The sequence below is a fragment of the Scyliorhinus canicula genome, chromosome 15, assembly GCF_902713615.1.
Source record: "Scyliorhinus canicula chromosome 15, sScyCan1.1, whole genome shotgun sequence".
NCBI lineage: Eukaryota > Metazoa > Chordata > Chondrichthyes > Carcharhiniformes > Scyliorhinidae > Scyliorhinus > Scyliorhinus canicula.
Window position 1 is genome coordinate 27490083 of NC_052160.1, and position 17173 is coordinate 27507255.

The 17173-nt window shown below is 47.5% G+C and overlaps 1 protein-coding gene across 6 annotated transcripts in view; it reads left to right on the forward strand.

Moving 5' to 3' along the window:
- The window catches only part of LOC119978481 (CREB-binding protein-like), a 218298-nt gene extending 201736 nt beyond the window's left edge, over positions 1–16562 (forward strand). For 5 of the 6 annotated variants that reach the window (XM_038820142.1, XM_038820144.1, XM_038820146.1 and 2 more), the window contains 3 exons: positions 7205–7366; positions 12384–12665; positions 13545–16562. In XM_038820142.1, the coding sequence (XP_038676070.1) occupies positions 7205–7366; positions 12384–12665; positions 13545–15785 (2685 nt within the window). In that variant the 3' untranslated portion in view covers positions 15786–16562. The remainder of the gene's footprint in view (positions 1–7204; positions 7367–12383; positions 12666–13544) is intronic. The other variant, XM_038820145.1, reaches the window with a different exon arrangement.
- Positions 16563–17173: the final 611 nt, after the last annotated feature.

Consider the following 17173-nt stretch of genomic DNA (forward strand, 5'->3'; position numbering starts at 1 on the left):
AACTCCCATCAGGGTCTTTTTACCTTTGCGATTCCTCAACTCTACCCACAGAGATTCTATGCCTTCTGATCCTATATCGCTCCTTGCTATCGATTTAACTTCATTCCTTACTACAATGCAACCCTCTCCCTTTGCCCATCTGCCTGTCCTTTCGATGGGACATATATCCTTGGATATTTAGATCCCAGCTCTGATCCCCTTGTAGTCACGTCTCTGTGATGCCCACAACATCGTACCGGCCAATTTCAATGTGTGCAACAAGCTCATTTACCTTGTTCCGTATACTGCGCGCATTTAGGTACAACACCCTCAATCCTGCATTGACCACCTCCCTTCTCACAATCTCCTCCTTCACTGTACCCTGTACTGTGGCCCTTTTTGATTTTTGACTATGGCTTCTCTGCCTTACACTGTCCCCTGACTGCTTTTTGTTTCTGGTAACGTTTTACTTCCCTCTGACTTCCTGCATCGGTTCCCATCCCCCTGCCACATTAGTTTAAACCCTCCCCCCCAAGACATCGGTTCTAGTCCTGCCCAGGTGCAGACCATCCAGTTTGCCCTGGTCCCACCTTCCCAGAACCGGTTCCAATGCCCCAGGAATTTGTATCCCTCCCTCTTGTACCATCTCTCGAGCCACGCATTCATCCTATCTATCGTAACATTTCTACTCTGACTAGCTCGTGGCACTGGTAGCAATCCTAAGATTACTACCTTTTGAGGTCCTACATTTTAATTTAACTCCTAACTCCCTGAATTCAGCTCGTAAGACCTCATCCTGTTTTTTACCAATATCGTTGGTGCCTATGTGGACCAGGACAGCTGGCTGTTCACACTCCCCCGACCCCAGAATGTCCTGTAGCCGCTCCGAGACATCCTTAACCCTTGCACCAGGGAGGCAACATACTATCCTGGAGTCTCAAATGCGTCCACAGAGCCACCTGGCTATTCCCTTTACAATTGAGTCCCCTGTGACGATAGCCCTGCCATTCTGCTTCCTGCGCAACAGAGCCAGCCACGGTGCCATGAACCTGGCTGCTGCTGCCTTCCCCTGGTGAGCCATCTCCCCCAACAGTATCCAAATCGGTATATCTGTTTTGCAGGGAGATGACCACAGGGGACACCTGCACTGCCTTCCTACTCTTGCTGTGTCTTTTGGTCACTAATTTCCTATCTCCCTCAGTAATTTTCACCTGACCAACTCGCTAAACGTGCTATCCACGATGTCCTCAGCATTGTGATGTGCCAAATTGAGTCCATCCGCAGCTCCAGAGCTGTCAAGCGGTCTAACAGGAGCTGCAGCTGGACACACTTCTTGCACGTGAAAGAGCCAGGGTCAGTGGACATGTCCCTGAACTCCCACATCTTACACAAGGGTTTGGGATCTCCTGCCATGTCTTAACCCTGAGGTTAACTTATGCAATTACAATGCCAAAAAACAAAGGAAACAAAAAAACAAACAATGAAAAGAAAAACTACTTATCATTTACCACTACTTACCAGCAGGTCCTCTCCTGGTCAATCCAATCACAGCCCTCCTGTGACATCACTCTTCAGTTTCTCTCTGGTCTTTACTGAATTCCCGCTCTTTTAAATCTCTGGCTCCTCTCCCGCTCTTTTAAATCACCGGCTCCTCTCCCACTTTTAAATCACCGGCTCCTCTCCCGCTTTTAAATCTCCGGCTCCTCTCCCGCTTTTAAATCACCGGCTCCTCTCCCGCTTTTAAATCTCCGGCTCCTCTCCCGCTTTTAAATCTCCAGCTCCTCTCCTCTTTATATACCAGTTAAGTGACTGGGCAAAATGGTAACGGTCTAATGTCAAGATGTCTGAGGTTTTTGATTTTGGTAATGGGAACAGAAAAGCAGAGTATTTGTTAAAAGGCATGACACTTTTAAATGTTGATGTTTAGAGAGGCTTGGGTGTACTTGTACAAGGATCGCAGAAAGTTGGCATACTGGTTCAGCAAGCAATTAACACAGATGGCATGCTGGCCTTTCTTAAAAGGGGACTGGAATACACATTGAGAATTTTCTACAATGGCATAGGAGTTCAACAAGATCATACCGAGAATACTATGCACAGTTTTGGACTCCATATTTTAAAAAATACAGCAAAATTGACTCGATTGGTTCCTGGAATTCTCGATGTTGTCCTTTGAAGTGGGACGGAGTAAATTTGGCTTATAAACTGTGGAGTTTAGAAGACTGAGAAGTGGTCTTACTGAAACACACAAGAATCTGAAGGAGCTTTCCAGGATAGATACTGAGAGTTTGTTTTCCCTGTCTTTCTAGGATTATTTAGGATTGAGATGAGAAATCTATTTACAGAGGATATTTATGAATCTTTGGAATTTTGTACCATAGATGATTGTGTATTGACTATATTCAATAAGAAGTCTTACACCAGGTTAAAGTCCAATAGGTGTGTTTTGAATCACTAGCTTTCGAATCACTGCTCCTCCCTCAGGTGAATGAAGAGGTAGGTTCCAGAAACATATATATATATATATATATATATAGACAGAGTCAAAGATGCAAGACGATACTTTGAATGCGAGTCTTTGCAGGTCCAAACTCCAAATTGAGCAACTGGAGAGAGAGATAATCACAGGTTAAAGAGGTGTGAATTGTCCCAAGCCAGGAAAGTTGGTAGGATTTTGCAAGCCCAGGCCAGCTGTTGGGGTGTGAATGTAACGCAACATTAATCCAAGGTCCCATTTGAGGCCATACTTGTGTGCGGAACTTGGCCATAAGTTTCTATTCGGCAATTCTGTGTTGTCGCGCATTCTGAAAGCCACCTTGGAGAACGTTTACCCAGAGATCAGCGGCTGAATGCCCTTGACTGCTGAAGTGTTCCCCGACTGGAAGGGAACATTGCTGCCTGCCGATTGTCGCACGATGTCCGTTCATCGGTTGTCGCAGCGTCTGCATAGTCTCACCAATGTACCACGCTTCGGGACGTCCTTTCGTGCCGCGTATGAGGTAGACAACATTGGACGAGTCACACAAGTATGTACCTGGTGGGTGGTGTTCTCACGTGTAATGCTGGTACCCATGTCGATGATCTGGCACGTCTTGCAGAGATTGCCATGGCAGGGTTGTGTGGTGACATGGTCGCTGTTCTGAAGGCTGGGTAGTTTGTTGCAAACAATGGTTTGTTTGAGGTTGCGCGGTTGTTTGAAGGCAAGTAGTGGAGGTGTGGGGATGACCTTGGCAAGATGTTCGTCTTCATCGATGATGTGTTGAAGGCTGCGAAGAAGATGTCGTAGTTTCTCCGCTCTGGGGAAGTACTGGACACGAATGGTACTCTGTCGGTTGTGTCCCGTGTTTGTCTTCTGAGGAGGTCAGTGCAGTTTTTTTGCTGTGGCGCGTTGGAACTGTTGGTCGATGGGTCGAGCGCCATATTCCGTTCGGACGAGAGCATCTTTCAGTGTCTGTAGATGTCTGTTATGCTCCCCCTCGTGTGAGCAGATCCTGTGTATATGGAGGACTTGTCCATAGGGGGTGGTTTCTTTAATGTGTTTAGGGTGGAAGCTGGAGAAGCAGAGCATCATAAGGTTATCCGTGGGCTTGCGGTAAAGCAAAGTGCTGAGGTGACCATCCTTGATGGAGATGAGTGTGTCCAAGAATGCAACAGAATTTGGAGAATAGTCCGTGGTGAGTCTGATGGTGGGATGGAACTTATTGATGTCATTGTGTAGTTGTTTCAGTGATTCTTCGCTGTGGGTCCAAAGGAAACAAATGTCATCGATGTATCTGGTGTATAACGTCGGTTGAAGGTCCTGTGCGGTGAGGAGGTCTTGTTCAAACTTGTGCATGAAGGTGTTGGCGTATTGAGGTGTGAATTTGGACCCCATGGCTGTTCCATGTGTCTGGATGAAGAACTTGTTGTCGAAGATGAAGACGTTGTGATCCAGAAAGAAGCGGATGAGTTGCAGAATTGCGTCTGGAGATTGGAAGTTGTCGGTGTTTAGTACAAAGGTTGTTGCAGCAATGCCGTCATCATGGGGGATGCTGGTGTAGAGTGCCGAGACGTCCATTCTGACAAGCAATGTTCCTGGTTCAACTGGTCCATGGGTGCTGAGTTTCTGTAAGAAGTCTGTCGTATCATGACAGAAGCTGGGCGTACCTTGTACGATGGGTTTCAAGATGCCCTCGATGTAGCCAGAGTGGTTCTCACACAGGGACCCATTGCCTGATACGATAGGACAGCCTGGTGTGTTGGCCTAGTGTATTTTCGGGAGGCAGTAGAGATCTCCAATCCGGGGAGTACGTGGGATGAGAGGACGTAGGGTGTTTTGAATGTCTGGATCTAAGGTCTTGATCAGTCTGTTGAATTGGCGGGTATGTTCCTTGGTCGGATCTGCTGGTAACTCTCTGTAGTGTACTTGGCTTGAGACAATTCACACCTCTTTAACCTGTGATTATCCCTCTCTCCGGTTGCATCGTTTGGAGTTTGGACCTGAAAATACTTTCTTTTAAATGTTTTTATTCTCCATTTTCACATTTTCCTTCAAAATGTACACCCCACCCACAAACCGTAAACAGTAACAAATACAAAATCAATCCCCTTAACAATAACAACAATCCCATCCTCCTACCGCTCCAAACAATGGCCCACCTGTCAATATATGCATCCAATAAAACAAACCCTCCCACGGTGGAAACAAAAGAGAAAAAGAAAAATGGAGTCCGGGACCGCCCATGGTCACCATAGAGTCCACTCTCCTCCTCTCTCTCTCTCTCTCTCTCCCCCCCCCCCCCTCTCTCTCTCTCTCTCTCTCTCTCTCTCTCTCTCTCTCTCTCCCCCCCCCCCCCTGCTGCCACCACCGCCAAACACTCAACGCCATCCAACCTCTGAAAGAGTACTGTACATTATACCCAAGAGTTGTAAACCCCCCCCCCCCAACTCCTCCCGTCCACTGCCTCTTGTAAAACTCCTCCCCCCAACCTCGGTTCCTTCCCCCCAACTTTCCACCCCGGCTAGACCACTTGGGCCCTGTTCTGCCAGGCTCCGATGGCCGCAGCCCCTCCGCCCACCTCACTCCCGTTCACTGACCGGTTTAAACCGGCCAGCGTGGAGGCCCCCGCCCGGGTCCCTTTCCCCCTTGCCCGGCCCTAGGAAAGCCCAGAAATCCTCTTTTAGCACACACACCCCGCATATCCACCTACACCCCAAAGAGCCCTCACTTCGAGTGAAAGTCCCATCACTTCCCTTGTCCAAATATATATACAACACTGGCTCCTTTAGCCCATACACCCGCATGCAGTGAAACAAAAAAAGAAGAAAATACAGTCATGAGGTTACATCGGCACATGGCCATTTTTCAATTTCCCAGTTCTGCCACAGTTCTTCTGCCTTCGCAAACTCCTCCGCTGCTTCCGCCGTTCCAAAATAAAAGTCCTTAAGCTTGTAAGTCACCCTCAGCTTCGCTGGATATACAGTGTCGCACTGCACCTTGCTAATGTACAGTGCCCTCTTCACCCGGTTGAAAGCAGCCTGCCTCCTCGCCAGCTCCACCGTAAAGTCCTGGTATGCACGTATACCAGCTCCAGCCCACTGCACCACCCGCTTCTGCTTGGCCCAGCATAGGACCGTGTCCTTCACACTGTACCTACGGAAGCACAGAGTCACTACACTTGGAGGCTCACTCGCCTTTGGTACAGGCCTCCATGACCGATGAGCCCGATCCAGTTCATATCAGGAGGGATCCTCCCGGGGCAGCACGGTGGCACAGTGGTTAGCATTGCTGCCTACGGCGCTGAGGACCTGGGTTTGAATCCCGGCCCTGGGTCACTGTCCATGTGGAGTTTGCACATTCCCCCCCGTGTCTGCGTGGGTTTCACCCCCACAACCCAAAGATGTGCAGGGAAGGTAGATTGGCCTCTATAAATTGCCCCTTAATTGGAAAAAAATAATTCGGTACTCTAAATTTTGTTTTAAAAAGGAGGGATCCTCCCCCTCCCCCAATAGTTTCGCCAGCATCGCAGCAAAATACTCTGCCGGCCTCGGCCCTTCAACTCCTTCGGGCAGCCCCATAATCCTCAAATTCTGTCGCCTGGAACTGTTTTCCAGGTCTTCCATTTTTCCTCACAGATCCTTGTTAATCTCCATCACCTTCCGCATCTCCTTCCCCATCGAGGTAAGTTGATCACCGTGCTGCAATAATGTCTCCTCCACTTCCTTCAGCGCCTCTCCTTGCTCCCGCACCCCCGCCACTGCGCTCGCCACCTCCATCCTCACCGGGGAAATCGCCTCCTCCACCAGCACACTCAAAACCTCCCTCGTCTTCTTCCTCATTGTCTCCATGTATTTTGTAAACTGCCTTTCGAATTCTGCAGCCATCACCTTAGTTATTTCTTCAGCCGTAAGCAATGTGGCCTCCCCTGATGCTCCAGCCTCCATTTTCCTTGGTGACCCTGCGGTGACCTTTCCACTCCCCGACGGACATTCAGCTGTTTTTTTTACGGCCGTTTTTTTGCTCACCCTCGACATTTTCCTTTACTGTGCCTTCAGTGTGCCTCCTTTGTGCCTTCTCCCTGCTTTTGCCGCCTCCGTGGACCCTGGGACCGGGCTTAAAGCCCCAAAAATGTCGTTCCCGAACGGGAGCCCTCCATTCCGCGGCTGCCTCCCGCCCGCCGGCACTGGATGTCCGCACCTGAAAAGACTTAATTACCTGCAAAGACTCTCATTCAAAGTATCGTCTTGCATCTTTGACTGTCTATATATGTGTTTCTGGAACCCACCTCTTCATTCACCTGAGGAAAGAGCAATGCTCCGAAAGCTAATGATTTGAAACAAACCTGTTGGACTTTAACCTGGTGTTGTAAGAGTTCTTACTGTGCCCACCCCAGTCCAACACCGGCATCTCCACATCATGACTATACTCAAGGCTGAGAAGACCCCCTTGTCGGAATCAAGGGAGTGGACAGGGAAATGCGGTTAAGGTAGTTCAGCTATGATTCAGCCATGACTTAATGGGCCATATGGTTTGCTCCTCCTTTTTCTTATGTTCTTGTCTCTATTTACTGTGACAGGAAAGTCTGCAGTTAACTAGAATTCAAGCACAAATACCTAGCATCTATATTTATGTGATGGAAATAAAGCCATACGGAAAATTGTTACTTTTGGAAGGTCAGTCATAGTGAATTACTACTCAATGTTAGGCATCTAAAATAGTTTAAATATCCTTTTAAACCTATTCCAGGGAAAGAAAGGAGACAGCAAAAATGCAAAGAAAAAGAACAACAAGAAAACAAATAAGAATAAAAGCAGCATTAGCCGAGCCAACAAGAAAAAACCTGGAATGCCGAATGTAGCTAACGACTTGTCGCAGAAGCTGTATGCCACCATGGAAAAGCATAAAGAGGTACTGAGGACAGTTTTAAATTCTACCTACCAGAACACCATTTTCTTTTTCACATTACGCTGGTCTTTTTTGACTAGTTTTTGATCGTATTTTTAAGTGCGTTTTTGTTTTAAAAGCCAGAACCCCTCGGGTCGAAGGGGGATATAAATAGCGAGGATTCATTCTATTTTTTGAGAAGTATTTTTATTGATTTTCGTTTGTATTTGTTTTTTATAAACAAACTTAGAGTACTCAATTATTTTTTCCAATTAAGGGGCAATTTAGTGTGGCTAATCCACTTAACCTGCACATCGTTGGTTTGTGGGGGTGAAACCCATGCAGATACGGGGGGGGGGGGTATTCAAATTCCACACAGACAGTGACCTGGGGTCGCGATCGTACCCGGGTCCTCAGCGCTGTAGACAGCAGTGCTAACCACTGCGCCACGTGTCACCCATTTTCATTTGTATTTATAACAAAAAGATAAGATCCTGGTGTCAAACAAGTCTTCAAAGAAGCTGGTGAATTGCCTCTATGTATTGTGTCCCAATTCTCTGATGGCGAATTTTATTTTCTCCAATTTGAGGAATTCCACCAAGTCTGACAGCCAGACTGCAGCCTTGGGTGACGCTGCTGATCTCCAGCTGGGGCCTCCAGTGGCCGTCAGGGAGGCAAAAGGCTAGGGCATCTGTCCTTCCAACCGTAAAGTGTTCTGGCTGTTCCTCCACCCAGAAGAGCGGCACTAGCGGGCATGGCTCCACCCTCACCCTCACATCCCTGGACATGACTTTGAAGGAGGCGTTCCAGTACCCGACAAGTTTGGGACAGGACCAGAACACGTGGATGTGGTTGGCCGGGCCTCACTGGCACTGCGCACATTTGTACTCCACCTCTGGGAAGAACCCGCTCACCCCATCGCCATGTCCAGCACCTCCCCCACCTTTTCTGTGATTCATCCAGAGGGGCCTTTACCTCCTCTAACATTCGTCCATACATGTTGGCACAGTCACCGTCCCCTAATTCGCCTGCTGCCAGTAGTCTGTCCAGTAGGATGTGTCCAGGTAACTGGAGGAATGTCGTGGTCTCTGCGGAGGAAGACCCTCAGTTGTAGGTATTGGAGCTCATTCCCTTTCAGGAGTTGGAATTTTCTGTTAGTCCCCCCAGGGCGCTACTCTGCCATCTACATACAGGTCTCCCACTGACAGTACCCCTTTGTCCTTCGTCCTGTCTTGACGTTTTGAAGGAGACGTTAATTTTTGCCGGGATGAATTTATGGGTTTTGCAGATGGGGGCCACAGCAGGATTGAAATGGTGCCTGAGCTGGTTCCATGTCCATAGTGTGGCCACCACCACCAGGATTCTCGAGCATTTGGCTGGGAGTGGGGCCATGGCCAGTGCTCGGTGGAATGTCCCCATACAGGAGGTCTCCATTCACATCCATTCCGCCTCTGGCTCTCTCCCTCTCCCGTACCCTTCTGCGTTTGCTGCCCAGTCGTAGAATAGGAGATGCAGCAGCACCAGGCCCCCATATTCTTCCTTCTTTGTAAGACACTCTTGTGTATTCTGGGGGGTTTTCGGCACACACAAACGGCGTAAATAATTTATCTACTTTGGTGAAGATCGGGAGGGATATGAATAGGAAGAGGAATCTCAGCCGCACGTTCGGTTGTATTGCCTGCACCCTTCCCACCAGAGAGAGCGGGAGCGAATCACACGTCCGCAGGTCTCTGTTCACCTCTTCCACTAGGATTGACATGTTCCACCTATGGATCCGTGTCCAGTTGTGGGCTGTCTGAATCCTCCAGGTATCAGAACTTGGCTTGGGCCAGCATCCCCAGCTCTGGTTCTCCCCCTGGGGAATCACAGGGAAGATTTTGCTCTTGCTCAGGTTATGTTTATAACCGAGAAGGCTCCGAACTCCCTTAGGAGTTCCTCCCATGCTGGCATGGGGGTTTGAGACATAGAGGAGCAGATCATCCACATAGAGGGGGACTCTGTGCTCTATATTTACCCTTTGGATGTCTTTCCACCCCTTCGACGACATGAGGGTGACAGCCAGTGGTTCGATTGCCAGGGCAAACACAAGCGGGGACCATGGACATCCCTGCCTAGTGCTGCTCTGCATTCGGAGCTGGTGACGTTTGTCCATATGCTCACCATGGGAGCGCTGTACAGTCATTTCTCCCATCAAGCAGAACCCTGGTTCGAACCCAAACCGTTCCAGCACCTACATTCGACTCTGTCAAAGGCCTTCTCTGCGTCCAGGGAGATGATCACTTCTGGTGTCGTCTCCCCGGGTGGTGTCATAATCATGTTCAGAAGACATCTGATATTTGCCATTAGCTGTTTGCCTTTGACAATGCCGCCTGATGTTTGGCGACTACTTCTGGCAAGCAAATCTCCAGCTGCCTCACCAGAGCCTTCGTCAGAACTTTGGCATCAGTGTTCAGGAGTGAGATGGGTCTATATGACCCACACTCCATCGAGTCCTTGTCCTTTAAAGGGATCAGTGATGTAGAGGCCTGTGCCAGCATTGGCAGCAGGGCCCCTCTCGACAGCGAATCATTGAACATCTGCAGGTGCTGGGCCAGTGCTGCCGCGTACATCTTCTAGAAGTCCACAGGGAATACGTCCAAACTTGTCCCCCTTGTCTGGCGGGGTTGGTTCACTGTTTTCCCACTGGAGAGCAGGTCAAATTCCATTTGTAGTTTTTTCCTGTCCGCCAGCAGCTCCACGATCAGGGCCGCGGAGGACCGCTGATCCACCTCCAATATGGAGTTGAGTGCCTAGCCACCCTTTCCTTCCTGTCCTTGAGAGCTCTGTGCTATTATTTCCCCAATTTCCCGAGCATCCTTGAGACATATTCCATCGGGTTCCTGCCCTCTGCATCCTCTGGCAGGCTAACAATTCTCAGGTCCTGTCGACGGACCCTGTTTTCCTGATCGTTAACTTTCCCCTTTTCTGGATCATTACCAACCTTGCTACCTCGGCTTCGAGCAAGGCGATACGCTCGTCCTGGTCAGTGGCCAATTTCTCCAGTTCCCGCATCGCCGCTTCCTGGGTCTCCAGTCTCCGCTCTGCCCTGTGTATCACTTCTTTATGGGGCCCAATGTGGTTTCTTTTGCTGACCTCATGGCCGACAATTTTTCTTTTTTTTTCATAGATTTAGAGTGCCCAAATTTTTTTTCCCCAATTAAGGAGCAATTTAGCGTGGTCAGTCCACCTAACCTGAACATCTTTGGGTTGTGGGGGTGAGACCCACGTAGACACGGGGATAATATGCAAACTCCACACGAACAGTGGCCCGGGCCGTGATCGAACCGGGTCCGCGGCACTGTGAGCTCATGGCCGACATAAAGTCCTCTTTTATTAAGTCTCTGTGTCTCTATCGAAAGAAGCTCCAACAGTTGCTCCATCAACAAGTGGGCCAGCGTTTGTGTCCCGCTCCGATCTGTTTTGCCCAGTGCCTCCCCTTGTTCTGAGGTTGTGGTTTTCCTGTTCCAACATTGCTGTTTTTGCAGCTCTGCAGCTGGTTTGACCCCATTTTGGTCAGTTGAGTATTAATTGGGGTGAGGCTGAGTGGATTATGTGATAGTTTTGTGTCCGTTTGACAGGTTAAAGGGCCTGGTAAGAAGTTCTCGAGAGAGCCATTTTCTGTGTGACCACTCGGCTCAAGGCCGTCACTGGATTCACTATCTTGATTGTGAGGCAGGATTCACCATCTTGATTGTGAGGCAGCAGACACTGCTGCAGCTGTGCACCTGACAGTATTGGTTAAGGCCAAGATCGACCTCAGGTGAAAACCATCCCTGGGGGCCAAACAACCTACAAATGCTCACGGTTAATGCTCAAATATGAATAATGCCCTTGAGAGACATAACAAAATACAGCACACACCCATAAAACTGTAGCCTGGTAAGAAATCAGCATTCACTGGAAAGGTCGGGAGAAATTTGGTGAAGTAGAAGGGGAGAACAAAAATAAATAGATTTCAGATTCCAGAATAATCTTTCTTAATCATATTATGCCTTGAGGTATTAATTAATCTTTTATACTTGTAGATTTGTAGCTGTTTTGTTTGCTGCTGCAGTTCAGCAGTGGCATTGCCAGGTAACAAGGTTTTGGAACATTGGCCGTCCTTTGTTCCAGTCTCTTCACTGTTGAGACTCCTGGCTCTATTAGAAAGCAAATTTTCCAATTTGAAGTGTGTGCGCATGAAAAAGAGCGACAGACACAGAGGAAAAATAACTGGCAGAGTGGAAGTGAGAAGGATCTATCCCCTTCTAGGTTAACCATATTGTGCCAGAAGTAGTCTGGAGAGTTTTGTAAGCTGCACTATTTCCACCATCTGATCGAAGCAGACTGGGAAAGGTGCAAGTACGTAACAGCCACAAAAAAGTGCTTCACAGTTACTCCTTCAAAGTTCTGTTAGATGGTGAATCACTTGTTATTCAGATATTTTTTGTGGATAAAATGGCAATGCTAAAATAAGCCAGCCAGGAAACCATTTTGGGCCCTGTTTTGCCCGTTTAAACCCTCTTGCCTCCTTTTGATAAATTTAGTTGATGTTTTGCCAGGATTTTTTTTAATGAATCCTTGTACACTTATTATTATGGGGTATATTGGGAGAACTCTGGTGGAAGACAGGTACGTATAATAAGACTAATCCCCAGCTCCCCATAACCTTACTCCGTGTCCCCTCTGCAAATCAAGACCTAAGGTGACCATCAAGATCTACCTCAGGGGCCCATACTCCTTGTATAAGCTCTAGGTTTTATCCAAGTTTTTTCTTGAGGAGAATTAATTACTTAAGTTCACTTTATCCTCAATTTATAATTGCAATTTAGATGTGATGATTTATTGGATCGTAGGAGATATCAGTTGTGAGGTTGTTCCATTCAACTGTGGACAGATTTTGACTTTACTGGTTCAGTTATATTTATTTTTAAATAGAATTTCCAAGTTGACATTAATGTTCAAGAAATGCATCAATTTCCGCAATCTTTGCTGTTCTCTTCTAATAGCACTACTTTTTCAGGTATTTTTTGTGATCCACTTCCATGCTGGACCAGTGGTGAATACCTTGCCTTCTGTGGTGGACCCTGACTCCTTACTGAGCTGTGATTTGATGGATGGCCGTGATGCTTTCCTTACACTGGCCAGGGACAAGCATTTGGAGTTTTCTTCATTGCGCCGTGCAAAGTGGTCCACCATGTGCATGCTGGTGGAGTTGCACAATCAAGGCCAGGACCGATTTGTCTACACGTGCAATGAGTGCAAGCACCACGTAGAAACACGGTGGCACTGCACAGTCTGTGAGGTAAGATTGGCTATATCCTGCCATTCCTCTGTTAACAAATTGAGTGATCATTGTTAATGAACCACCTGTACCATTTGAGAAGAGGTCTTGGGAAAATAAAAAGTATTAACCGACTTCAGTTGGTGACGTCAAAGTTCAGAAATCGCTAGTTTGTGCTGGGTTGAGAACAGTTAACCAAGCACAACAAGAATCACTAAAATAAAAGCAAAATACTGAAGGTGCTGGATATCTGAAGTATAGACAGAAAATGCTTTGAGTTCTGAAGAAGTTTTATCGGATTCAAAAGTTAATTTTGTTTCTCTATCCACAGATGATGCCAGACATGCTGAATTTTTCCAGCACTTTCTGTTTTTATTACAAGGATCACTGCCCTTGCCGACAGAATTACTGGGAGTGGGAGGGGGCAATCACCATCTAGTGTAAAGTGTGTGTCCGTGATTGGATGGAAATGGAAGGGTGCTAGACAATAATGTCCTCTCTAAGTTCATTTAGCCTGCCAATGCTTACTGCGCAGTTCAGACGTGGAGAATGCCCATAGAGTGAGGTACTAAATAGAGTCCTGAGCCATAAGAGCCATAACCCAACAGGAATGAGCATCTTCTGGGAAGAAGGGGATAATAAATGATAGAAACTATCTCCGAAACTGTTCTCTCTCACACAATTTTTTAATTAAATTATTTTCTACTCTTAAGCTAAAATGTTTTGAATATTGATCTTCTCAACCTCAAAATTCTAAATGCTATAAGGTTGAATTAATGCATGGTAAGACAAACATGTTTATATTTGTGCCTTGATAAATAGTTGTGTCAGCTACTGGTAAATTTTCAGCTGTTCGTTCAAATACAATGGTTCTCACTTTTAATTCTTCTTCTGATCCAGGACTACGACCTGTGTGTCAACTGCCACAACATTAAAGGCCATGAGCACAAAATGGTTAAATGGGGCTTGGGGCTAGATGACGAGAGCAGTAACCAACCAGATCCACTTTCCAAGAGCCCGCAAGAGTCTCGTCGCCTCAGCATCCAGCGCTGCATCCAGTCTTTGGTCCACGCGTGCCAGTGCCGCAATGCCAACTGCTCGTTGCCGTCCTGCCAGAAGATGAAGCGAGTTGTCCAGCACACTAAGGGTTGCAAACGCAAGACCAATGGAGGTTGCCCTGTCTGCAAGCAACTTATTGCCCTCTGCTGTTATCATGCAAAACACTGCCAAGAGAACAAATGCCCGGTGCCATTCTGCCTCAATATAAAACACAAGCTACGTCAGCAGCAGCTCCAGCACCGACTGCAGCAAGCGCAGATGCTACGCAGAAGGATGGCCACCATGCAGCGTGGAAATGTGCCTCAGCCAAGTTTGCCTTCTCCTACCTCAACCGCCCCTGTTACACCTACTGGACAACAGCAGCCCAGCACCCCTCAGACGCCGCAGCCTCAACCCCCACCTCAGACCCCGCCATCCAACAGCTTGCCAAGTGGCTTCCCCAATCCACCAAGGACTCAAACCCCCACCACTGTCTCACAGGGAAAACCTACAAACCAGGTTGCACCACTTCCCCAAGCCCCTCCTGCTCAACCTCCACCAGCCGCGGCATTGGAAGTGGCCAGGCAGATTGAGCTGGAGGCCCAGCAGCAGCAGCAGCTTTACCAAATGGCAAACATGAACAATGGTCTAGGGATGGCACGGCAAAACATGATTGGGCAACAGATTGGGCCTGTCAACCAGATGCCGGCCGTGGGTATGAAGGTTGCCCGGCCGCCAGTGGGTCAGGTGATTCCTGGCATGCAACCAGGGCAGTGGCCACAAGGAACGACACTATCACAATCACAGCCTCTGCAAGCTGGTATGAGGAGCAGCATGCAGATGACATCTCCACAGACATCAGCAGGGCAGAGGATGCCAGGAGTCCAGCAACCTCCACGGAGCAACATCCCCCCAAATGCTCTCCAGGATCTCTTACGAACACTGAAATCACCCAGTTCTCCTCAGCAGCAACAACAGGTGCTTAATATTTTGAAGTCCAACCCACAACTTATGGCAGCATTCATAAAGCAACGAACAGCTAAGTACCAGGCTAATCAACCTGGCATGCAAACGCAACCTGGCATGCAACCTCAACCCCAGCCCCGAATGCAGCAAGCGGGCATACACACTCAAGCAAGCATGCAGAATCCACTGCAGAATCAGAATCTGAACCCCATGCAGGCAGGTACCCAGCGGCCTACCTTATCTCCACAGCAGCAAGGCTTGGGCAGCATGAATGCTCAGGGTCAAACCATGAACATGATGAATCCCGGACATAGCCCTACCTTGGCAACTATTAACCCACAATTTAGGCAGCTGCTGATCAGGCGCCAGCTCATTCAACAGCAACAACAACAACAACAGCAGCAGCAGCAGCAACAACAGCAGCAACAACAAGGCAGTGGCATGGCTGGAGGAATGGCAGGTCACACCCAGTTCCAGCAGCCACCTGGAGCAGCTTACCCACAAACTATTCCACAGCAACGCATACAGCAGCACATGACCATGCAAGGTGTGTCTATGGGACAACTCACCCAGATGGGACAGATAAACCAGCTGAGTCAGCCAGGAATGGGAACTGACGGGACTCCAACCATCCAACAGGCGCTACAGCAACGGATTCTGCAGCAGCAGCAGATGAAGCAGCAAATGGGCTCACCAGGTCAGCCCAACCCAATGAGCCCCCAACAGCACATGCTCTCAGGACAGCCGCAATCATCTCACCTTCAGAGCCAACAGATTGCCACTTCCCTTAGCAACCAGGTGCGGTCGCCACAGCCGGTACCCTCACCACGGCCCCAATCCCAACCTCCACATTCCAGCCCATCACCAAGGATACAGCCACAACCTTCTCCCCACCATGTTTCTCCCCAGACCGGCTCCCCACACCCAGGACTAGCAGGGCCCCAGGCTAACCCCATGGATCAGGGACACTTTAGCACCCCGGAACAGAGTGCGATGCTTCCACAACTGACTAATCCTGGCATTAGTGCTATACATAGTGGCGCTGCCGACTTAGGACTGGGTGCTGACACTTCCAGCCTATCGAGCTCCACTATTACATGTGACACACTAGAAAAATTTGTGGAAGAAAACTTGTAGCATTTGGGAGCAATTTTTCCTGAGACTTTTGTACTGAAAATTTCAGATGTCTGGGGATGATCAATCCCTAGAAGGAACTGCAACTTCCTTAGACATTGAGGGATGACTTGCTGTTAAAACACAAAGAATATATTTTTTGTTCAGACTGGTTGCACATTCTGGTTGTGTTTGTTTTTTTCCCCTTTTTTGTTTCCTGTTTGCTTTTGTTGCTAATGACTCATTGCCTAATTTTTTTTTAATGGAGAAAGAGCAAGTTCGTTATATTATTCATATTTTTTATTTTGTATTTTTCAGACTTTCAGCATTTTTGTGTTTAAAAACCAGGAAAAAAAATCCTGAAAAATGCAACATATAATGTATACCAATAATTTTCTGACGTGTTCTGGGAAGGTTTTTCTATAGTGAAGTCTGTGGGGGCGTTTCAAGTATTAAATTTGTATAGATAGGAATAGACCATTGCACACATATACTGGCAAATGCCAAACTTTGTCTTGCAGATGTAGAAATTGTTGCTTTGTTTCATGATAAACTGGTTTTAGTGAAACTAGGATGATCACTGATAGATTGTGCTGATTTTAATAGAAGAAATATCCTTTCCTTTCCTCCTTTATTCTCTGTGAAACTTGAAATGAGAAGAAAGCAATTATAGTGTAAATCATGCAAGTTATATAATTACTATAAATAAGGAAACAAAACTCTCAATCACTGTATAAACTGGTTAAAACTCATTTCTTACTTATATACCATATTGTTAAATAAACTGTGTGCAACAGAAAACAGGTTTGTACTTCTTTAGTATTTAAAGAGGTGTTTATAAAAATAAAAGGGAATACATGTTTAGGTTCCTCCTCTCTCTCTCTCTCTCTCCCCCCCCCCCCCCCCCCCCCCCCCCCCCCGCCCCCCGCCAAACACCCCTTATTAAAGGTCGTGGTGAGTCTTATTAAAGGTGTTGGGCTCCAAAATTCAGTTTCCAGAATTGAAAGAACTTACTTATTAAAAAGGTATTTTAAAATGGAAACCAGTGAAGACTGAACTTTGACACTGTGTTTATGCCACTGACCTCTGTTGATTGTCCATTCACTAATCCCCTTCTTGTACCCTGCCCCCTTATACACATACACCTCCCTTCCTCCTGTCAGAGTACCCAAGAGAAAGGGGAGAGCAGCGACCAGAGACCTGCATCCATGATGGGAGAGCCAGTGCGTGCTGCCATGCTCTCCCTTCATGCAGTTTTCAGTAAAGTCATCTTGTTTTTATTCTGGAGTTTTATTTTTTTTAAGAAAACAGAAAATTGAATTCTGGATTGCTGCAGTTTTTATCGGGTGTGCAAAATTTTGGAAACTTGATTTCTATGCAGCCTCAATCTATTGTCACCAACTGTGTAACTT